This window comes from Pseudopipra pipra, chromosome 22, assembly GCF_036250125.1.
Source record: "Pseudopipra pipra isolate bDixPip1 chromosome 22, bDixPip1.hap1, whole genome shotgun sequence".
Lineage (NCBI taxonomy): Eukaryota > Metazoa > Chordata > Aves > Passeriformes > Pipridae > Pseudopipra > Pseudopipra pipra.
In genome coordinates this window covers 6228244-6249274 of record NC_087570.1, presented here as the reverse complement: position 1 = coordinate 6249274, position 21031 = coordinate 6228244, and the positions used below count along the sequence as shown (strand labels likewise).

General features: G+C 54.8%; 1 protein-coding gene across 4 annotated transcripts in view; it reads right to left on the bottom strand.

Annotated features, from left to right (window-relative positions):
* The window catches only part of EPHB2 (EPH receptor B2), a 122915-nt gene that overhangs the window by 62085 nt on the left and 39799 nt on the right, over positions 1-21031 (bottom strand). For all 4 annotated transcript variants that reach the window (XM_064678705.1, XM_064678706.1, XM_064678707.1 and 1 more), the window contains exon 3: positions 18834-19518. In XM_064678705.1, the coding sequence (XP_064534775.1) occupies positions 18834-19518 (685 nt within the window). The remainder of the gene's footprint in view (positions 1-18833; positions 19519-21031) is intronic.

Sequence of the window (21031 nt, the reverse complement as noted above, 5' to 3'; positions counted from 1 at the left end):
GCTCAGGGAACATCCCTGGGGGTGATCCACGGGGGGACAGAACAGGAACAGTGTAATGCCCTGCACACTTTTCCATCTGTACAAAGAAAAGGGGTGGAGAGGGGGTGGGAGGAGAAGGGGTAAATCTGTCCATGCAAGGAGGAAGCAGCAGGAGCAGCAGGCAGAGCCTCCCTGCTGCCTCCACCCCCGCTCCCAGTGACATCCAGCCCTTCTGCGGGGTCCCAGGTGGGACCAACTGCCTCTCACTTTCAGCAGATTAAAGCAGCTAATCTAGTTAATGAAGGCAAATCAGCCCAGTGGTGCTGCCCTGCCCTGCAGCAGGGTCACTGGAGCAGAGCTCCCCATCCCTGCCTGGAGCTCCTGGGGAGGATGCAGCATCCCAGTGTGCCAGGCTGGGCTGTCCCTGCCCCAACGGGTGTGTGAGGACCAACAGGAGCCTTCAGCCTCTGCCTCATCCCATCCAGGAGGCAATCAGCTGGGATCACCCTGCTGGCCCTGGGTGCAGGATGATGAACCTGAGGGACACGGAAAATTGTTTTGGGGGTGGCTGGAGCAAAGCTCCTTGGGAAGGGGAGGGATGCAGCAGCAGGGCAAGGGGTGTCTCGGATGCTGCAGTGGGTGCTGGGGGGTTGTCTGGGGTCAATGCATTACAAACACCACCCAGGCAGGGGGAAGGTGTCCCTGACTGTGGCAGAGGGTAGAACAAGATGGTCTTTAAGGTCCCTTCCAACCCAAACCAGCCTATGATCCATAGGATGCTGTGCTGGGGACTCGCTGCAACCCAGGAGGGAGGGGAAGGGAGTCTCTCCACGGCTGACACTGGTGGGAGGAACTGCTGCTGCCACTTTGGACATCTCCCTCCTTCTCCACCAGTGTCTCCAGCTGGGCAGCCCCGTGGTCACAGCTCAGCATCCAATGCCCACGGTGCCAACAGGATGGGGGGCACAGGAAGGGCTGTTGGCAGTGTCCCCTCAGCAGGAGCTGCCAGCAGGGACCAGGGTCCAGCTTCAGAGAGGACACTGCCCATATTCTCCCAGGCACTGCTGGGTCTTCTCAGCTCCCCTGGGGCTGGGCCCTCCACAGCCTTGCACAGATTTGAGCACTCAGGGCCCTGTCCTTCATCCAGGTGTCCTTTGATGACCCTGATGACTGGTCCTCAGCTAAAGCCCAACACTCAGCAAGGAACCAGCTTGTTTTACACGCTCCAAAACGTGGAGAAGTCCCTCACTGCATTAGCTTGCTCTAGTGGTTAATCACTAAGAAACACATGTCTAATTTTTTTAATTTGTTTAGCTTCAGTTTAACCCTACTAGTTCTTGTTATCCCTTCCTTTGGCAGATTAAAGAGCCCTTTAGAGGCTGGGGTTTCCTTTGGTAATCATCTCACCTCCTAATCTTTTTTGTGAGAAGCCACTGAGCTCCTTCAGTCTCTTGTGGAAGGGCATTTTCCACAGCTCTTGGGACCACATTTGTCTCTCCCTGCAGCATCCTCCAGGTTTATTTTTCATATCCCACTTGAGCCTGGCAGAGCAGGGAGGGCTGCTCACCTAGTGGCATTTTTCTGACCTCAGGCTACAGGACAGGCAAATTTTGCACTTAACTTCTTCATATGAAGCCCAGCATGACCTCCCAGACCTCCTCACCAGCTGCTTATGGTTTTATCAGCAGAGATCTTCCACTCCCTGCCAGGTGGAGGGCTGGCTCTGGATGCTCCTGTCCCCTCACGCACCTGAGGAACATATTTAGAATCACAGAATAGAATCACAGAATTGCTCAGGTTGGAAAAGTCCTCTAAGATCATGGAGTCCAGCCAGTAACCCAGCACTGCCATGTCCAGCACTAAACCATGTCCCCAGGTGCCACATCCACATGTCTTCTAAATCCCTCCAGAGACAGGGACTCCATCAGTTCCCTGGGAAGACTGTTCCTGTGTTTGACAACCCTTGCAGTGATGAAATTTTTCCTAATATCCAATCTAAACCTCCCCTGGCACAACTTGAGGCCTTTCCCTCTCGTTCCACCACTTGTAATTTGAGGAGCAATCCCAAGACCTCACACTGGCCTCAGCCCTGTCCCGGGGCCTCTCCATCCATCTCCAGAGCAGAGGTGGTGCTCAGGTCAAGCTGGATCCATGGGCCTGGCATATGAGCACCCATGGCATCCCAGCAGGGATGGTGGGAGGCACCTCTGAGGTCTCCAGGCCACTCTCCAGCTCACAGAAGGGCTAATGCCCTAAATCAGGGCAGCTGCCTGCAGTCAAGCCTTTGAAATCCTTGGGATGGGGATCCTCAGCCTCTCTGGGGAACTGTCTCTGCTTTCCCAAAGCCCATTCTGAGCCTCTCAAGCTGCACCGTGTGGCTGCTGTTCCTTCCTGCAGGATCTGGCACCACTGATGGGGGCTTGGCTCCATCCTTAACTGCCCCCCACAGAGCTGTGCTGAGATCCTTTCTCAGGTTTTTCTTTGCCAGGTTCTCTCCACCGCACTGAAATCAGCTCATGCCAAGCTCCAGCTGCATCCCTCCACTGTTCCACACTGCACATGATCCAACCCTGCTCTGCCAGCTGCTCAGGAGTTGGGAAAGAGCCCCCTGGGACATGAGATACAGAGCTCTGATGGCCTAAGAGTGCCCAAAGTAACTGCACTGAGATCTGGAACAGAGCTCGACACGTTCATAAAACTCCCTCCAGCCTGAAGATCCCAGTAACTCAACACATTCCCTGTTGGCATCCAGAGCTCAGGCCCACCAAGGGTGGGCACAAAGCATGAGTGCCATCCCAAAATTCAGATTCATCCCAGGTTCAGGTGAGGATGTCGATCCCAGTGATGCTGAAACAAGGAGCTGCCCTGAGCACCCACCTGCAGGCTGGGGCAGGGGGTGACAAGTGACACTGCTCAGCCTCCTGATGTCCCCAGATAAGCAGGGTGTGCCAGGGCTGAACTCACTGGCAGAGAGTGACAGGAATATCTCCAGATGCTGAGTGACTGGGCAAGAACGTGGCAAATGAAATTCAGTGGTGACAAAAGGAAACTAATGCACTTGGGGGAGAAGAGCCCTAATTATACAAACACAATGATGGCACTAAATTAGCTATTAACATGCAGGGAGGGGATCTCGGCAGCACTAGAGATAATGCTCTGAAAACATCAGTTCAAAGCTCATCCATCATCAAAAAAAATGAGAAAATGTAAGAAATTATGAAGAAAGGAGCCCAGTGCAGGAATGTCATTAAGCCATCCAAGGAGCCACAGCGTGAGCAGTGCTGGCAGTGGTGGTCACCCCCAGACAAGGGCATGAGGGAGCTGATAAAAATTATTAGGGACACAGAGCAGCTTCCATATGGAGAATCAATCAACTCAGAGCTTCCATGTGAAAAGAGGCCACTCAGGGAGGGATATAAAGCCATCAGGAACACGAGAGACATGAATGGGAATAGATTGCTTGCGATTTCTTGCAGTGTGCAAGGACATATTTTTTTAACATGGTGCATAATTAAATTGCATAACTTGCTGTAACCAGGCACTGTGGGCACTGGAAACAGGAACAGCACGGCAGGAGATAGAAGGAAACACTGCTCTATCCACCACTTACTTCTCTGCTATCTGGGCAGTACAGACCAACAAACACCAGTGTGTTTCTGAGAAGGTCATGTTGTTCCATCACATGCACCATCTTGCCCAAAACATGGGAATCTCTCTCTTGGACACCTCCTGGATGTGTTTCTGGGTCCCCATGGGACCTGCAGCTACCAAGAGCTTCAGCTGACAGTTTCCAGGGGACAGGAGGGGGATGTCCATGCTCCAGCCCCAAACACATTCCTCCTGGTGAGCCAGGTCAACAGTGCCAACACCTGGAACTGAAGGTGGAGGGGCTTCCAAACACAGGTACCATGGGGCTAAGGACAGTCACTGTGTCCCTGTGAGAGCAGCAGGACCCACAGCACTGTGGATGTCACACTCTGGACCATGGACTGTGTGCCTGGAATCCCATGATGTCACACTCTGGACCATGGACTGTGTCCTGAGACTCCCAGCATCCCATGATGTGTCCCTGGGCTGTGTCCCTGTCACCTCAGCATCCCACAGAGGTGACTGCAGCAGGACCAAGGGCTCTGGAGCCCCAGTCTTTGCCCTTGCCATGGGTGTCTAATCCTGCCCACCCACAGCATGGCACCCCCATGTGCATTAAACCTGTACCAGGAGGCCGCTCCAACTCCTCTGATGGCCTCCAAGAGCATTCTGTGGAACAAGAAACCCTCCCAAAACAGATCAAAGATGTCCAGAGAGGCTGCTTAAGGGAAAAGAGCTTCTGGGCTTCCCATTTGAGGGGTATGTTTCCCTTCATGCTTAGCCCAGTGATTAATGCTCGCCGGGGAATTGGAGCTGCAAAATGAATTTGAGAAGACAGAGCAGTGTCAGGCTGTGAGAGGCTCAAAAAGGATCTTGGCTCCCCTGAGCCTCCAAGGCTGAGCACTTACCATTCAGATTTAACAACCAAACGCTTCCAAGGCAGGCAGGGGCCTCCCCTCTCGCCTCTCCCTCCCTGACCCCTCCCCGAGGACACCATTAGCACCTGAAAAGGGAGAAGCCACGGCCCTGGCGCAGCGTTTGGGGTTGGATCCGCACGAGAGCAGCGGCTCCGGGACGGCTTCACGCGCTGGGGCTCGTATTTTTGGAAACAGCATCCCAGAGGATGCTGCTTGTTCTCCTGCCAGCCTTGACTGTTTTGGAAAGTTTCGTTAAGCTCCGTTTCGCTGCCTCTGAGTTATTCAAGTGCAGAAAGGGGGGGGATCGGTTACGGGAGGTTTCAGGGCTGTTCTCCGAGAGTGGTTTGGACGAGGAAGCCCCGATTTGGGCTGCCCGGTGGGGAAATGAGCCTCTCCCACGAGCGTGCAGAGTCACGGCTCAGTCAGCAGAGGGTTATTGAAAAGGACATATTCAGAACTCCTGGGTCTGCTCAGTCCTGGGGCAAGAGGCACCTTCCCTGCAGTCCAAACACCTCCACATGCCCACCGACCCCCCTGCGCTCCCCTCCACGCCTCCAGCAAAAGCTGCTCTTCTCTCTTCACCAGGCAGAAGGTTTGGCAGGAAAAACTGGACAGGAGCAGGCAGGGCTGCTCCAGTCTGCACCTCGAACCACCCGGGGAGCCCGGGACGCCCCCTCCTCTTCCTCAGCTCCTCGCCAGCCCAACGCTGATCATAAAGAAACCTCTGCGTCTCCAGGGAAGCGGGACTCGGAGAGGGGCACAAAGCCTCCCGCAGCTGTGTGTTTGCAAACAACCCAGCTGAGCTGTGAAGAGGGGCTGAAAGCAGTAATTGTCTTTAATTAAAGGAGGTTGGAGGCATCTCAAGCTTTGACAAAAGACATTTCCAGCCTGCCAGCAGCTCCAGCGCTCGGTGCCGCCACAGCCGCAGCTCGGCCCGGGGGGTTCAAAGGCGGCAGGTGACAGTGGGGATGGGGGCACACCGGCCCCAGATGCAGGCACAGCGGTTCAAAGGAGGCAGGTGACAGTGGGGATGGGGGCACACCGGCCCCAGATGCAGGCACAGCGGTTCAAAGGAGGCAGGTGACAGTGGGGATGGGGGGACACCGGCCCCAGATGCAGGCACAGCGGTGCCAGGGCAATGCCACACACCCGCGGGGCACGAGAGACAGACGGGCACACCTGCACTCCGAGGGGGATGCAGGCAGTCAGCTCACAGCAGGACGAAATACCTGGGACCCCTACAAATCTCAGTGGGCCAGATGTGGGCCAGATGTGCCTGTGTTGGGACCCAGCAGCTGCCTGAGGTGTCCCACCCTCCTGCCAGACCTCCTGTGTACGAGGTGTCACCTCAGCCCTGCTGGTGTCTCAGCCCTGTCTCGACCTGCCATCATCATCACAAAGGTGATGCTCAGAGCCAGAGGTCACGGACCAAACCTCAAGAGTGCTGCTGCTGCAGTTCCTCCCGGGCTAATTAATTAATCCTGCTCGTTAGTGAGCTACCTGGGCTGGTGTGGAGCTCTGTCAAGGTGCTGCATCCCTGGAGGCTCGTGTTGGGCTCTGCAGCCCTGCCTGCAGCAAGAGCTAATGCTGCTGGACACCCACACACATCAATCCTGTCCCCCCAAAGCCCTCAGCAGGGGTCACTCCCAGCCACACTCTGAGCTTCAGGGAGGTGACAATGTCTCCCTGAAGCTCAGGGTACCAAAGCTCCTTCCCTCCTCTCCATCCTTCAGGGCCGAGGCTCCCTGAGGAGACACTGCTTCCTCCCTCCCTCCCTTCCCTCTGCTTTTGGCCTTCCAGCACATCAGTATGCAGGAAACCACCACTCTGGTTTCCATGGAAACCCCATGGCAGGGGGCACCCCCCAGTCTATGCACCACGGCCGGGCTGGCACAGCAGTGGTGGTCCCACGTGTCCTGCTACCCCCATCCCTGGCTTGGCCACCCCCTCCTGGGCTCCCCCAAAGCCTTTCTGAGCCCTGGGGTTGCAACCCGGGCTGGAGGGAGGAATTCTGCTGCCAGAGAAACATCTCACACTCCCTCTCTACTTGTTTGCCCAGAGAAGCTGTGGCTGCCCCTGGATCCCTGGAAGTGTCCAAGGCCAGGTTGGACGGGGCCTGGAGCAACCTGGGCTGGTGGAAGGTGTCCCTGCCTGTGGCACTGGATGAGCTTTAAGGTCCCTTCAACCCAAAGCAGTCTGGGATTCTTCAGGCAGGACTAAGCTGCAAACTAGCACCTGGGGCCAGTCAGCTTTGCACGTTTTGCTCCATCTGGTTTCCCACGTGTGCCCCCTCATCCCACACTCTCACCCACCCCATATCTGCCTTGCAGCTGGAAATGCCAGAAAACCAGCCCCTGGACAAGGGTAAATCCCCACTGTGGCCCCTGCAAAGGTGCAGAGAACCAAATACACCCAAACTCATGTCCTAGAGGACCCACTGTGCGTGTTGAGCAGGTCCCCATGTGCCTATTTTTGCCTGGGAAATCCTGGAAAGAGCAGCCGCGCTCTAATTCAAGAGAAACAAAAACAAACTGGGATTGCTTCCATCTGTGCCAGACAGCAAAAACTTTCCAGAAGCAAAAAGAAAAAAAACAAACCAACAAAAAACCCCCAACCAGTTCTAATTATAGGGTATCCTGAAGATACACATGCTCAGATTTGTCACCCTATTTGCAAATTAGTCCTCAGTCGTACCGTGGTGACAATGAGAGGGAGCACTAGGCATGCTGGAGTTCCTCTCCTGGCTTCATAATCCCCTTTGGACAGCAAGAACACCACTGTAAGCAGTCACTGAGAATGAGCCAGTGCATCCTGCCTTTCCCTTTTATGGAATCACTAAGGCTGGAAAAGCCCTATAAGAGCAAGTCCAATCACTAACCCAGCACTGCTGGGTTCACCACTAACCTGTGTCTCCAAGAGCCACATCTAGACCTTTTCTGAACACTTCCAGAGATGGGGACTCCACCACTGCCTGTTCCAATGCTTGACCACCCTTTCCATGATGGAATTTTCCCTAATATCCACGCTAAACCTCCTCTGGCACAACCTGAGGCTGTTTCCTCTTGTCCTGAGAACAGAGCCTGACCCCCACCTGGCTCCACCCTCTTGTCAGGGAGTTGGAGGGAATGAGAAGGTCCCCCCAAGCCTCCTGTTCTCCAGGCTGAGCCCCCTCCCAGCTCCTTCAGTTGTTCCTTGTGCTCCAGACCCTTCTCCAGCTCCATTCCTGTCTCTGGACATGCTCCAGCAAGGTCCTAAGACTGGGATTTGCCTGGCTGGAAAACCAAGCTGGAGAAAAGCTGGAGAATATTTTTCCTACAACATCTTCCTCATCTCTTACTCTTCAGTTAGTGCCATGGATTGACTCCCAGGGTGGAAGCTGAGAGTAAACCCCCCCCATTTCTGCTTGGATCAGTGAGGGAGCTGATGCAGGTGATGGTACCTGGGAAGGTGAGGGGATGACAGCACAGGCAGCGCTCGCCATCCCCCTCAGTGCTGCAAACAGCACTGAGATGGCAAACAAAGGCATCTAAATCCATCACTGGGGTGCACTGTGGGGAAAGGTGAATGAGAAGCTTCTCTGGGTGTGAGTCATCCCCCAAATGTTTCTCCTAATCCTGTTTTCCCTGCTTTTCCTCGTTCTGTTTTATTAACAAGGCTGTGGAATCACAGAAAACACGGGTGCTCTGAAAGGCTCAGAATTAATTTTGCTCACCATGCTGCAAGGAAAAGCCTGCAGCAGGAGTATTCCCACTGGGATAAACCCTCCTAAGCTTCCTGCCTCCAGCTTCAGGAATGCTCTGGGTGATGGCTGGCATGAGGGAGCAGCTCCAGCATCCTCTGCCTGGGCAGCCCGAGGAATCACTTCCTCTTCCTCCTCCCTCATCACAGATCCCTGAGAGCCAAAGATAGTTCTGTAGGATCCCAAACCACCCAGGTGGGGATGAATGGGGAAGTTATCTGCCAAAATAATGCTCTGGGATCATGGTGACAGGAACATGGATGGACACTGAAGAATTGTCACCAGTACATGAAACTGGAGGGATAAAGAAAAAGGGAAGGGAGGGAAAAGGGCAGACGTCACTGAAATGTCTCAAGAGAGAGATCAGCACCTCAGAAATTCCCAGGGAAAACTCTGATGCCCAGCAACGTCCTGTATTCCACCTGTGCCACGTGGGCACTTCAGGCCACTGCAGGGGAAACCAGCCCACATTCCAAGAGGATGCAGACACCCTGCCCAGGAACAGCTCTCCTGAAGGGCAGGGAAAAGGTGGAAGGGTGTGATGGGAACCACCCACTGCTGCCCAAGAGCAAACATATCCCTGACCCTGTGCAGCCCCTTCCCATGTTCCCAAGGAAGGCCCCCAGAGAGCAGTTCCCATGTTCCCAAAGGCCCCCAGAGAGCCTGGGCCATAAAAAGGCAGATCTGGGACATTTAATGGACTGTGTTGTTCATGTTTGACAAACATTATCTGTTCCTGCAGCCGCTTCAGAAGTCACTATGCTCTTTTCCAAAGCCATCCAGGCTGGAAAATGCCATTTGGAGCAAAGCATGCATGTCACTGTGCTTCGGGGGCTCCACTTCAGGCTGCACTTTAATTCTGACTAATCTGGAGGGTTTGGGCATTTTGATAGTTTGAAATGATAAAGCTTTTCTCTCGTGGCCGTTTATTGTTCACTCTGCTCCTGTTCCTGTCACAGCTCCAGGTGGAACAACCACGGGACTCCTGGGATCATGATGTTTTGGAAGAAAATTGATAGCTGTGGTTTCAGCCTTAAAAACAGTGTTCCTGAACACAGGGTCTCTGTGAGCTCCTGACAACAGTCTGAAAGTGCCAAAAGACTCTAAAAGTAGGAGGTTGTCGTTGTTGAAAACTGTCATATCCCGGAGATATTCCCTCAAAATGCATTTTGAACTTGCTTCTAGTCACAGGGGTTATTTCTAGGCTGTGGATCTCCAAGGGCACCCTCACTTCATGGTCCAGGGATGCCCATCACCTGCAGCATCCCTGTGGTACCCACAGCCCTCCATGGAGGTGGGTGCCAGCCCAGGTGCCTGGGAGGTGTTTGGGAGCAGAGCCCTACACTCCAGCATCAAAAGTCCCACTGGCCAACTGAAAACCTAAGTTTTTGCAAAGTTCTCTCAAGTTTCTGACACAAGGATCCCCAAGATCCTCACTTTGCCTCCAAGGCCTCTAGGAAGGTGTAACACCTTGGCAGGTGTCATTTCAACCTGCTGGGGAGAAGAGATCTCAGTCTTTGAAGACCTTGCTGCAGAGACCTGGAAAGGCTTCCCAGGAGGCACATTGTGTTCACACAGGTCCCCTTCTGGGAGCCTTTAAAAAAAGGATGTGGGAGGAGCACTGCACAGAGCTGGGGGCTCCAGGTCTGAGCAGGACCTTTCCCTGTCCCACCTTCACAAGCTGCTTTCCAGACCCAGGGACTCCCAGTTTCCTGCCCATGCCATACCCTGTTCCCCATTTTCCAGCCTTTAAGACCTGCCATCCCTCAAATTACCAGTTTCTCACATACTACAACCAGTTTCCCCACTCCCTGGACTCCAGCAAAAGCATCTGACCCAGGTGGGTGTGGAGCTGCTGCTCACTGGGAGGAAGACTCCTGCTGAAGCTCAGTGGCAGGGAGGAAGCCAAGGATGTGGTTCAGAGCCTCTTCTGTTAAAGCTCTTAGAAAGCATCCAAAGAAGGGCCACGAGGATGGTGAAGGGCCTGGAGGGGAAGGCACATGAGGAGCAGATGAGGGCACTGGGTGTGTTCAGCCTGGAGAAGAGGAGACTGAGAGCAGAGCTCATCAGGGTCTGCAGCTTCCTCAGGAGGAGCTCTGCTCTCTGTGAGCAGTGACAGGACCCAGGGAACGGCTGGAGCTGGGCCAGGGCAGGGTCAGGTTGGATCTCAGGGAAAAGCTCTTCCCCCAGAGCATGGTGGGGCAGTGCACAGGCTCCCCAGGGCAGTGGGCACAGCCCCAGGGGTGACAGAGCTCAAGGAGTGTTTGGACAAAGCTCTCAGGGACAGGGAGGGATTTTTGGGGTTGTCCAGGAACTGGACTGGATGATCCCTGGGGGTCCCTTCCAACTCAGGAGATTCTATAACTCCATGAAACTGTAATCCTCACCACCCTCTCACCTGGTTCTGCTCCTCATTCTTCACCCAAGTCCTTCCTCACATTGTTTGAGCTCCAACACCAGGACTGGGTGTCACAGATCAGTGTCACCAAACTTAAGGTCTCCTTCAAATGTGACAATATTGTGTATTTTGCTTGGCCAAGCCTAATTTAACCTCCTTTGATGTTTGGTCTGTGCAAACAGAGCCATTGTGTGAACTATGAACACTTTGATTCCACTTCCTAACCTTTATTGGGACTTTTCTGTACACTTCCCAGTGATATATGTTTCTAAGGCATATGGGGAACAATAACGAGTTTCCCTGGAGCTAATTAAGCTAATTATGGCTTCTAGATTGAATTTTCTGTATGATTTTTACCTTGTGTGCCTAAAATAAAAGAACTGTGCTCCTACCAAGCACATCTGACTCATCTGACATCAAAAAACCCTTAAATCTGTGCAGAGAACATCTCAGGGTATTTCCCAAAATTAAATGTTCAAAACGATTTCTTGGCTTTGGCCCAACTTGGTGAAAAATCTCAAATGAAAAACAAAAAAATCCTCAAAAGCACCTTTTTCTCCCATTTTCCTCAAGTTACATATGACAAAGAATATTCCCCTCATAAAAATTCAGCACTGTGAGGAATTCAAGGAAAAATCCTTCTTCCCCCCCCCCCAAGATCTCTGAGCTCTTTGAATCAGAGGCAAAAAACTAATGGCAAAAAACACATTCCCTTCATTTTATGGCAATAACGAGTTAAAATTCTGGAATCCCGGGCCTGAATCCCAGCCATTCATTCCAGTTCCTATTAATGTTTACCACTTCTCTCAGAAAAGAAAAAAGGGGGGGGTAAAGGGAGGCCAAGGAAGGAGAGGAGGGATGCTGCCAGAGCCCCCATTCCCTGCTCACATGGGTGTAGCAGGACCAGGAATGTGGTATTCGATCCAAAATGCTGTTTTCATCTGTAAAAAATAAGTCAGAGGGAGATTTTCTTCTGGATACACGTGTCAGCTCCATGAAAGCACCCGTGTCACAGCACATCCCTGCACCCCCAGGGGGCTGAGGGGACACCACCCTCCAGGGATGCTCTCAGCAGCTCCTCCCATCTTCTCCCTGATCCCAGCACAGGGCTGGGGGGAGCAGCCTGTCCCAGGGTGGGAAGGGGGTCAGGGACCATCCCTGTAGCTCTGCAGGAGAAGACCATATGATCTTTAACCCAAACCATTCTGAGACCTCAAGCACAGGGATGAAGGGGCTGGTGCAAAGGGACTGGGGAGCAGCAGCTGAGGGAGACAGTGGCAATGCAAAAGTCCACCATGTTTCTCTGAGAAATCCTGGGAATGGCCATCATTTCCATCAGGAAACTGCTACTGGGTTTTGCTGGACCTGAGATCTCCATCCCTTCCTCCAACCCAAGGTACTCATGACCTGCCCCCACTGATAAATGAGAATATGCTGCTCCTCTTCAGCTTCCCTGGGCTGCTCCAAGGCCATCCTCTGCATCCTGCTGGGGTCTTTAATACACCACCACGACAGGGCTGGAAGTGCTCTGCAACACTCCTGCTGCTTAAAATCCACTCTCACATCCTGGAAAATCTCATCTCCTCTCTTTCTCTGTAGAGAAAATACTTTCATAGAAGGTCTCAGCCCATTCCTTGTCTTGAAAGCGAAATCAGAAAGCGATTCTCATTTCCTTTGTTTCCCAAGAAGATCTAGTCCCTCAGAAGCTGCACTTCCTACTCCAAGGTAAGTGATCCATCTCCCTCCTCCAGCAGCACATCTTGCCCCATTCCTGTGACCTCCCTGCGAGGTCAGCATCTCTTAGGGCTTCACACCAACAGTAAATCAATCCCTCAAACCCCCATATGACACCCCCTTGCTCTACCAGGCTCCCCCTGGTCCCACTCCAACCTCCCAAAGCCCAGATTCCAACAGGAATGTGCAGAGGACAGGCTGGCATCTCCTCCCACCCCAGGGAGCACCAAGCAGGCGTGGAGGGGCTCCCAGAGCAGCTGCAGTCCCCACCACAGCCCTAATTGGATTCACAACATGGAGAGGTCAGCGAGAAGAATCAAAGCCGTGGAAAGAAAGACGCTGTATTCTTGCTTCCCAGACGGAGAGGGAGGAGAGGGAGAAGCCCCAAAAGCAGCATCCAACAATGCCACGGAGCCCTGGCCGGCTGGGAGCATTCAAATTGTCAACAAGCCTGTAGAAAAGGCAGACAAATTCCTGTTTTGTACTTGGGAAGCAGCCAGGTGATGTAATCATCTTTGAGGATGATGGTGGAATACTTTCCATTCCAGCAGTAACTCTAGATGTTAAATAGCAGCTACTAAAGTTAAACATTGCTAAATCAGTCTGTCAGGGCAGCACCTTCCTAAGGGGGTGTAAAAAGGGGGCTGATGGACCAGGGGACACTCAACGTTCATTTTCCATGTACCATGAGAGGCAACAGGTTTTGGAGATGTAGGAAAAAGCTGTTTGCTAAATGAGGCAGTTGTGGCTATTTTAGGATTGCAACGTCAGTACCAGTCAAATAAGGCTGTGCCAGCCCCAGGACTGGATCAGGGAAGGATTAAAGGAAGGTAGGCATAGCAGTGCCAATCTCCTTGTATTTAGGGAAAACAGATTAAGGCAAATTAGCCTTGTAGGGGTTTTTGATGCAATTACAAGATTGGCTGGGAGGGGGGGGTTGTGCTGTTAATGCCACATACCCAAACCTCTGCAGAGCATTTCCCTTGCTAACATACATGATATTTTGATTCCAACATCAGTGGGTCCACCGACACCACGGGACATCCTTGATGCATTAAAACTTGGCTGACACTGCAGGGCCTGAGATCTGAGCAGGGAACGTGCAGCGAGCGGGTCTGTTTCCACTAGAGCCAACAAATTTGGTTCGTGCCTCTGGGCTGTTTAACATTTTTATCAATGACCCAGGAGAGAGCCCAGAGCATTCCCAATAAAAGTTAGCTGATGACATGGAAGCTGTAGTGTGGTAAATACCGAGGATGACGGGTTCTGGATACAGTGACCCCCCGACGCCGCGGGGAGCTGGGTGCAAGCTGGGAATGTGCATTTCGGTACAAACACGTGTCAAATCACACCTCCAGGGGCAAGAAGGCCACAGTCTCAGTCTTCCCAGTCCCACAAGGAAGGACAAGGATCCTTCAAAAGCACCCAGAGAAATGCCACTGCCCAAATAGTTAAGCAAGGGGGGGGGGTGTAGGAAGAGGGAATCTCAGCATCCTCCCTGGCACGCGGCTGATCACCACAAGCATCCTGTGCATGGAGAGCTGGATCTGCCAAGGGAAAGGCTAAAGCAGTGCCAAGGGCTGGGAAGAGCCAAAAAAGCTGGCTGAAAACCTCACCAGAGGAGTGGAGGCCAAGGATTATCCATAAACAGCCACAGAGACCACAGAGGTGTGGTGATAGACAAAGCTCCCAGCACTAGGCACAGCAGGAGCGACGGCTGGAAGCGTTTAACGGGCAGTTCTCCATCTCTGGAAACATTTCCAGCACTATTGGCTGTATCTGCTCCAGTTCAACCAGGAATGCTTCCTGGAAGAACTTGATTACCCCTAGAGCCTTACAATTTATTGGCTGGGTCCAGCATTATCAGTGGAGGCCCAGACCTGAAACAGGCAGAGTGCCATAAATAGCCTCTTCTCATCAAAACATCACGTCCTGCTCGGACATGCCCTTCCCCGGCACCTTGGAAAGCTGTATGGCACTCCAAGCCCTTAGCACATACTTTGGCCCCCTCTGAATCTGTCTGGGAAAGACCCTCACTGCTTCCCACCCCTCTGGAAAGGAGGGATGGCTCTGGGTCCTCATGTACATGCACAGCATGATCTGCACCTGCATCCTCCACACATGGTGGGATGGGGACAAATCTGCTGCCCTGGACACCAAAATAACATAAAGCACAGGCAGGGAAGGAGGCTCATCTCCACCTTGGGCTGGGAGATCGCAGAATCCCCGAATGGTTTGGGTTGGGAGGGACCTTGAAGCTCATCTTGTTCCAACACCCCTGCCATGGGCAGGGACACCTTCCACTAAACCACACAGGTCCATCCAACCTGGCCTTGAACAATTCCAGATGGGGCAGTCACAGCTTCTCTGAGCAACCTGTGCCAGGGCCTCGCCACTCTCACAGGGAAGAATTTCTCCCCATCTATCCCTGCCCTCTGCCAGTGGGAAGCCATTCCGCAGTGTCCTGTCCCTCCAGGCCCTTGTCCAAAGTCCCTCTCCAGCTCTCTTGGAGCCCCTCTAGGCACTGGAAGGGGCTCTAAGGTCTCCCTAGAGCCTTCCCTTCTCCAGGTGAACATCCCCAACTCTCCCAGCCTGAATCCAGAGCAGAGGGGCTCCAGCTCTTGGAGCATCTCCATGGCCTCCTCTGGACTCATTCCAACAGGTCCATGTCATTCTGTTGTTGGGGACCCCAGAGCTGGAGGCAGCGCTGGAGGAGGGAGGTCTCACAAGACTGAAGTAGAGAGGCAAAGAGCATAGAAGAGGGGCAAGGAGAAGACAGCTGGCAGCCTGAATCTGACCAGGTTTCTCCTCTTCCCATCAGGTCACCAGCTCCTCTCCTCCTCAGAAATGCTCGTGACCCCAAGGGATGACACCACATGTCTCTGATAGCCAGAGAGTGTCACCACCAGCTTCTGCAGGGCAAAACCATCCCTTGTCACCCCAGCAAGGCCAGGGGACTCCCCACGCTCAGCGCTGCACAGGCACAACAAAGAGAGAATTCTGGGATCAGAGGTGTCCTCCTGTGACGGAGAGGGGCTGGAGGAGGATGAAGGGCTGAATTGCTGGGACCAGCAGCGACCCCTGAGCAGGCAGAGCCCGTGCAGGCACCGTCCAGCCAGGCCAGGGAGAGCAGCAGCACAATGGTTCTGCCTGTGCCGTGGTTGAGAGGAGCCAATGGATACGAGAGGCACAGGGAGAAATGCGCTTAATATGCTGCATGGGAGGGACGGGGAGGGGGGGCCAGGGGGGAGGCGCAGACAAAGAACAGGGAGATGGAGAGAAAAGACGCAGGCAGGGAGCAGAAGGTGAAGTGGGGAGGACGGGGCTGGGGGAGGCGCGGCCCAGGAGCCGGGAAGCGAGCGGAGGAGCGGAGGGAAGCGGAGGGGAACGGGCAGCCAGCCCCTCTCAGGGCCCTGTGGGACGGGCGAGCGAGGCCCCGGCAAAATGAAAATCTCTTAACCACATAGAATTGTTAACTGCCCCCAAATCCTTTTGTGCTGGGGCTCTGAGCTTAGAAGAGCTTAAGCTGTTAGATGCATGAACTTCCTCCATAAATATCCCTGGAGCGCAGTGCCGCGAGCAGGCCGGCGCTGTCAGCCGGCTGAGAAACCCAGGGCGGAAAACAAGCAGCTCCTTCCAGCTGCTGGCCATTCCTTGGGATGCCCTTCTCCACCTGGACCCCCTGGAGGGGCAGGACCGTGTCCCCCCACAGTCCCTGCTATGTCCTGTTGGGGCACCCGAGCCATGTGAGAGCACTTCACCCCGAAAGTCAGCTCGGATTTGCTTTTGTTTTGCTTCTGGAAAGGGGCCCAGATTCCCTCCCACCCCTGGAAACACGAGCAAACCTGCCAGCCACATGTAGGAGTGAGTTGGCCGAGCCAGGCGGCTCCGACGCTGCCTCCGCAGGGACCAGGGCCAGGGTGGGAGGTGGGCAGGGATGCAGGGCTGCATCCCACAGGTCCTTCCTGAGCTGAGCTGGGGCCACCAGCCCCTTCCCCAGCCCTTTGGGGGGCTCACTGGGAGGGCTGGGAGTGGATGGGGATGCCTTGGCTGTCCTGACTCCTGTCCCAGTCCCCACTCCGCTTCTGGGGGATACTGGGGGGAAATGGAGGGGGTTTCCCAGTCTAGCACAATCCTGGGGTCCCATCCAGCCCTGGTCCAGCCCCACATGGGAAGGGGAAGGAAGGAGAAGGGGAAGGAAGGAGAAGGGAAAGGAAGCAGAAGGGAAAGATGGAAAGGGGAAGAAAAAGAGGAAAGGGATGGGAAAGGGGAAGGGGAAGGGAGTGGGAAGAGGAAAGGGAAGGGGAAAGAGGAAAGGGAAGGGAAAGAGAAAGGTGAGAGAAAGGGGAAAGGGGAGGGGAAAGGGAAAAGGAAGGAGAAAGGGAAGGGGAAAGGGACAGGGAAAAGGAAGGGGAAGGGGAATGGGAAAGAGAAAGGGGAAGGGGGAAGGGAAAGGGATGGGAAAGGGGAAAGGAAAGGGGAAGGGGAAGGCAGCCCCGGAGCCAGCTGCCCCACGCAGATGTCGGGCTGCGGCCACTGTGTGATTAATGAGGGCGGGGAGAGCGGGGCCGGGCGAGCGCCAGCACCGGCTGGAGAAACAGCTGCCGAGGCACCGGACCTCCCAAAATCCTGCTGCTGCTGCTGCGCAGACAAAGAGGGCCCGGCCTCTCCCTCCTGCTCGCTCCCTCCACCTTGGCCCCCGCTCTTGCCTCCCCTGCAGCCCTGCGGGCACAGGGCTCTGCGGGAGGGGTCCTGGCAGCCGCGGGGCATCGAAGGGACTGTCCCTTGGCCGGGCTGGCAGCGGGACCAGGGAGCCCCCAAGAAAGCCCAGTTGCATCAGAGCAAAGCACTGCACGGGGCTGGGTCTGCTCTGAAAAAAAACCAGGCTGAGATAGAAAAGTTGCCATGAATCATTGGGGCTTTCTGGTGTTGCTACAGATGCTTTGCTTGGGAGTTGTAAAACCCCTGTCTGCCCTTCGAGGCAGGGATTAGCCAGGCTCAGTTTCCAGCAGTATTTCCTTGCTGTCCCCATCCCCATCCCTGCTAAGGCTGGAAGACACCTGATCTCCCCAAGCTCAGTGGGAAGAGATGTTGAGTGGCCAACTGAGGAGTAGCTGAAATCATGGATATTAAGTGACCCCCGGAGCACACCAGGACCTAAAATTTTGGCATGTGAGCAGCCCAGCCACCAGCAGCAGACATGGAGCCCTCTCCGAGGGGACTATACAGCCTGCAGTCCCTACTGAGCACAGCCAGACTGTCCATCCCCCTCTCCAGCCTGTGCATCTTCCACTACCAGCACCTTCCCCTTGCTTGGTGCTACCTGGCCACCCCTTCACAGCCAGAAGAGAGGAGACACAGGTCCTCCCTTGGCTCTGCAGTGCCCACCAACGTCTCTATAACTGATCTCAGAGGCTCTGCTTGGAGTGTGCTGGTACTGTTGGAACTGCAGTGGGATTTGGCTGTTCAGCCAGGACAGGGGGGAAGAAGATCCCATGTGCCAAACACGGTTGTTTGCTCCATGTGTGGTACAGCTGCAGGTGCCCATCACACAGCTCTTGGGTCCCCATCTCTCTTCCAACAACCCCAGTAGTTCCTTTTCCAACCTTCCCAAGTGCAACTGGGGAGGAGCACAGAAGGGAGGGTGGCGCAGAGCCTCTCACTTGCCTGCACCACACTGGCTCCATGGTGCTCAGCTGAGCTCAGCAGGCACTCATGGAGCCTGCTTTGAACACCTACAGGGGCAGGAGAACTCCTATAGGGCAGGAGAACATCTATAGGGACAGGAAGATATCTATAGAGCAGGTGAACATCTACAGGGCAGGTGAACATCTACAAAACAGGAAAACATCTACAAAACAGGAAAACATCTACAAAACAGGAGAACATCTACAAAACAGGAAAACATCTACAGGGGCAGGGAGGCAGAACATCTACAGGGCAGGAAACCTCTGGCTGTTGAGGAGCCCAGGGGCCAGCTGAACAGCACATGTTCCACCCTGGGCCATTTGCACCTCACCAGGAAAACGCTGTAGACAACTTGTTCCCTGCCACTGCACCCCCTTTGGGAGCCTGCACTCCCACTGCCCTCATCCCAGAAGCAACTCAGCCCGTGCCAAGGGCACAAAACAATGAGAAAACAGCCCCAGTATTTTGGGAGGCAGCAGCCAATTGGTGACACGCACCACAGTGACACACATATGTCCCATCCAAGAGCATGGATGGCACCAGCAACAGGTGGTTGGGAACAGTGGCCCTGGGACCCAGAGGTCCCATAGAGCCTCTGCAATGGATGGATGAGCCCAGGGCAGGAATTGAGGAGCTGGGGAAAGAGTCAGCCTCCACACATGCTCCTCTCCCACCCCTGCCCAGGGAGGTCACTCCCAGCTGGTTCATGCAGATCCCAGGAGCAAATCCCGACTGCCACCCCTGGCACAGGGAGGCGGGTGCCCAGGGTGGGACCAAAGCACGTGGTTACCTCTGCAGACGGTCCCGTTCTCCACGGACTCGTACCCCGGCCGGCACATGCAGCGCCCGATGGGCACCAGCCACTCGCCGTCCCCGTTGCAGTAGAGCTTGATGGGCACGTCCACCTCCTCGGCGTTGGCGATGCACGTCCCCCGCGCCGCCACCAGCGAGGTGCTCTCTGCCCCCGAGAGGGTTTCCTGGAAGACGGCCCCGTTCTGGATCACACGGGGACACTTGCGGTAGAAGACGCGCACGGCAATCAAGGACATGCAGCCCCCGTAGTCCTGGAAGGCCAGGTAGAAACCATTCTTGGAGACGGGCCCGAAACTGCGCACCTCGGTGTTGATCTTCATCACCCGTCCGCCCAGGTCCACCTGGGAGAAGCTCTCGTCAGCGGCAATTGTATCCACCTTCATCCAGGGATTCTCCATCCAGTTAGGAAAGGTCTTGGTGGCTGAGTCAAAGTCCGACTCAAAATAGTAGAGGTTAAAAGTCTCCTTACAGGAGCCTGGGACATTTGGGATGCTGCTGCAGTCCCGGACTGAGAATTTCATCTCCACGTGGATGCGGTGTGCTCCTCGCCGCCGGATGTACTTGGTCCGCAGCCAGTTGTTCTGGGAGGATTCGAAGACGTTGCACACCTGGTAGGTGCGAATCGTGTTCATGTTCTCGTCGTACCCGCTCACCTCTTCCCACTGTGGGCAGGACACAGAAAGTCACGGGGCTGCACTGGGCAGATGCTCCCCACCCTCCTTGCCTCTTCCCAACCCCACTGTGTGCCAAGCAGGCTCTGCCAGCACCAGCTGCCCCACTCTGTGCCCATCCCATAGTGCCCAGCATCACACCCCCACCTGGTGGGGTTTGACCCCCACCACCCCCGAGGCAGGCTCTGCACTGTGGGGACAAGGTGGCCCAAGCCCTCAGCAGAGCTTGGGGCCACCAGCACTGTGCTCCATGCTTGGATTTAGGGTCAAGCCTCTCTGCTGGTGACAGGGACAGCAGAGTCTCCTCCACAGCAGGAATGGCTTTAGCAGGGACTCTACCTGTACGGCTCAGCCTCCAGCAAAGGAACATGATGCCTTAAGCAGATGGATTCCCACCAGTGCCACTATGGTTACATCTGTGGCAGACAGGACCCACTTCCCCAGGAGCCGTAAAACCTCCTGGCCAACTGCAGAGGCCAGTGGCCACTGCCTTTCCCAGCGGCGTGAATGGACCACAGCCAATCCCACTGCATTCCCAGAAAGGGAGATGCTGGGTGGATCCCTCTGGAGCCCCCATCCCTGTCCCTTCGAGGGTCAATGTCTGCAGGTCCCAGCTCCAGCTGTCCTGAACTGGATCTATGGGATGTAGACATGCCTGCGAGCCGTGGAATGACAGCAGCATCCTTCTCAGCAAGACAGCTCGGAGCTGACAGATTTCCCCATGGGAAGCTCAGCCCACTATCCCAGCTGACTGACTCTGCCATCTCTGGAGGAGGCTCTGTAGAGCTCATAGAATCATAGGATCATAGAATATCCTGAGCTGGAAGGGACCCACAAGGATCAATGTGTCCCACTCTTGGCCTGCACAGCCCCAATAATCCCACCCTGTCCCTGAGAGTGTTGTCCAAATGCTCCTTGAGCTCTGGCAGCCTCGGGGCCCACTGCCCTGGGGAGCCTGTTCAGTGCCCAACCACCCTCTGGGGGAAGGACCTTTTCCTGAAATCCAACCTAAACCTGCCCTGCCACAGCTCCAGCTGCTCCCTGGGTCCCCACAGAGCTCAGGGTTGCTGTGGCACCTCCTGGCCCTCTTCAGCTCCCTGCTTTTTTCCTAGGCTGTTTTTTCCCAAACCCTTCAGTGCTTGTTGTCTTCATTCTGTGTAGGATGGGGATACTTTGGGGTGGGGGATACAGGGCACGAACTGCAGCCTGTAACAGGCCCCTGCTCCTCTGCACTGAGCACCAACAGGGAAGAGTCCATGTGGGAGGAGCACCTTTGGCTCACAGAGCATCTCCTGCAGTCTAAACCCTGCTGGATTGTGCAGCCTCTCCCTGCAGTCCCTCCCCACCCAGGGCACCCGTGTGCTGCTGGCAGTAGGGACCAGGGTCCTGCTGGTGTGTGACACAGCCCTGGCCAGCTGGAACAGCTCCTCCTGAACTTGTTCATAGACCTGCTCAAGTGGAAGCCGAGCTGTTTCCCACTTCTGTAACATTCTGACCTCAACCC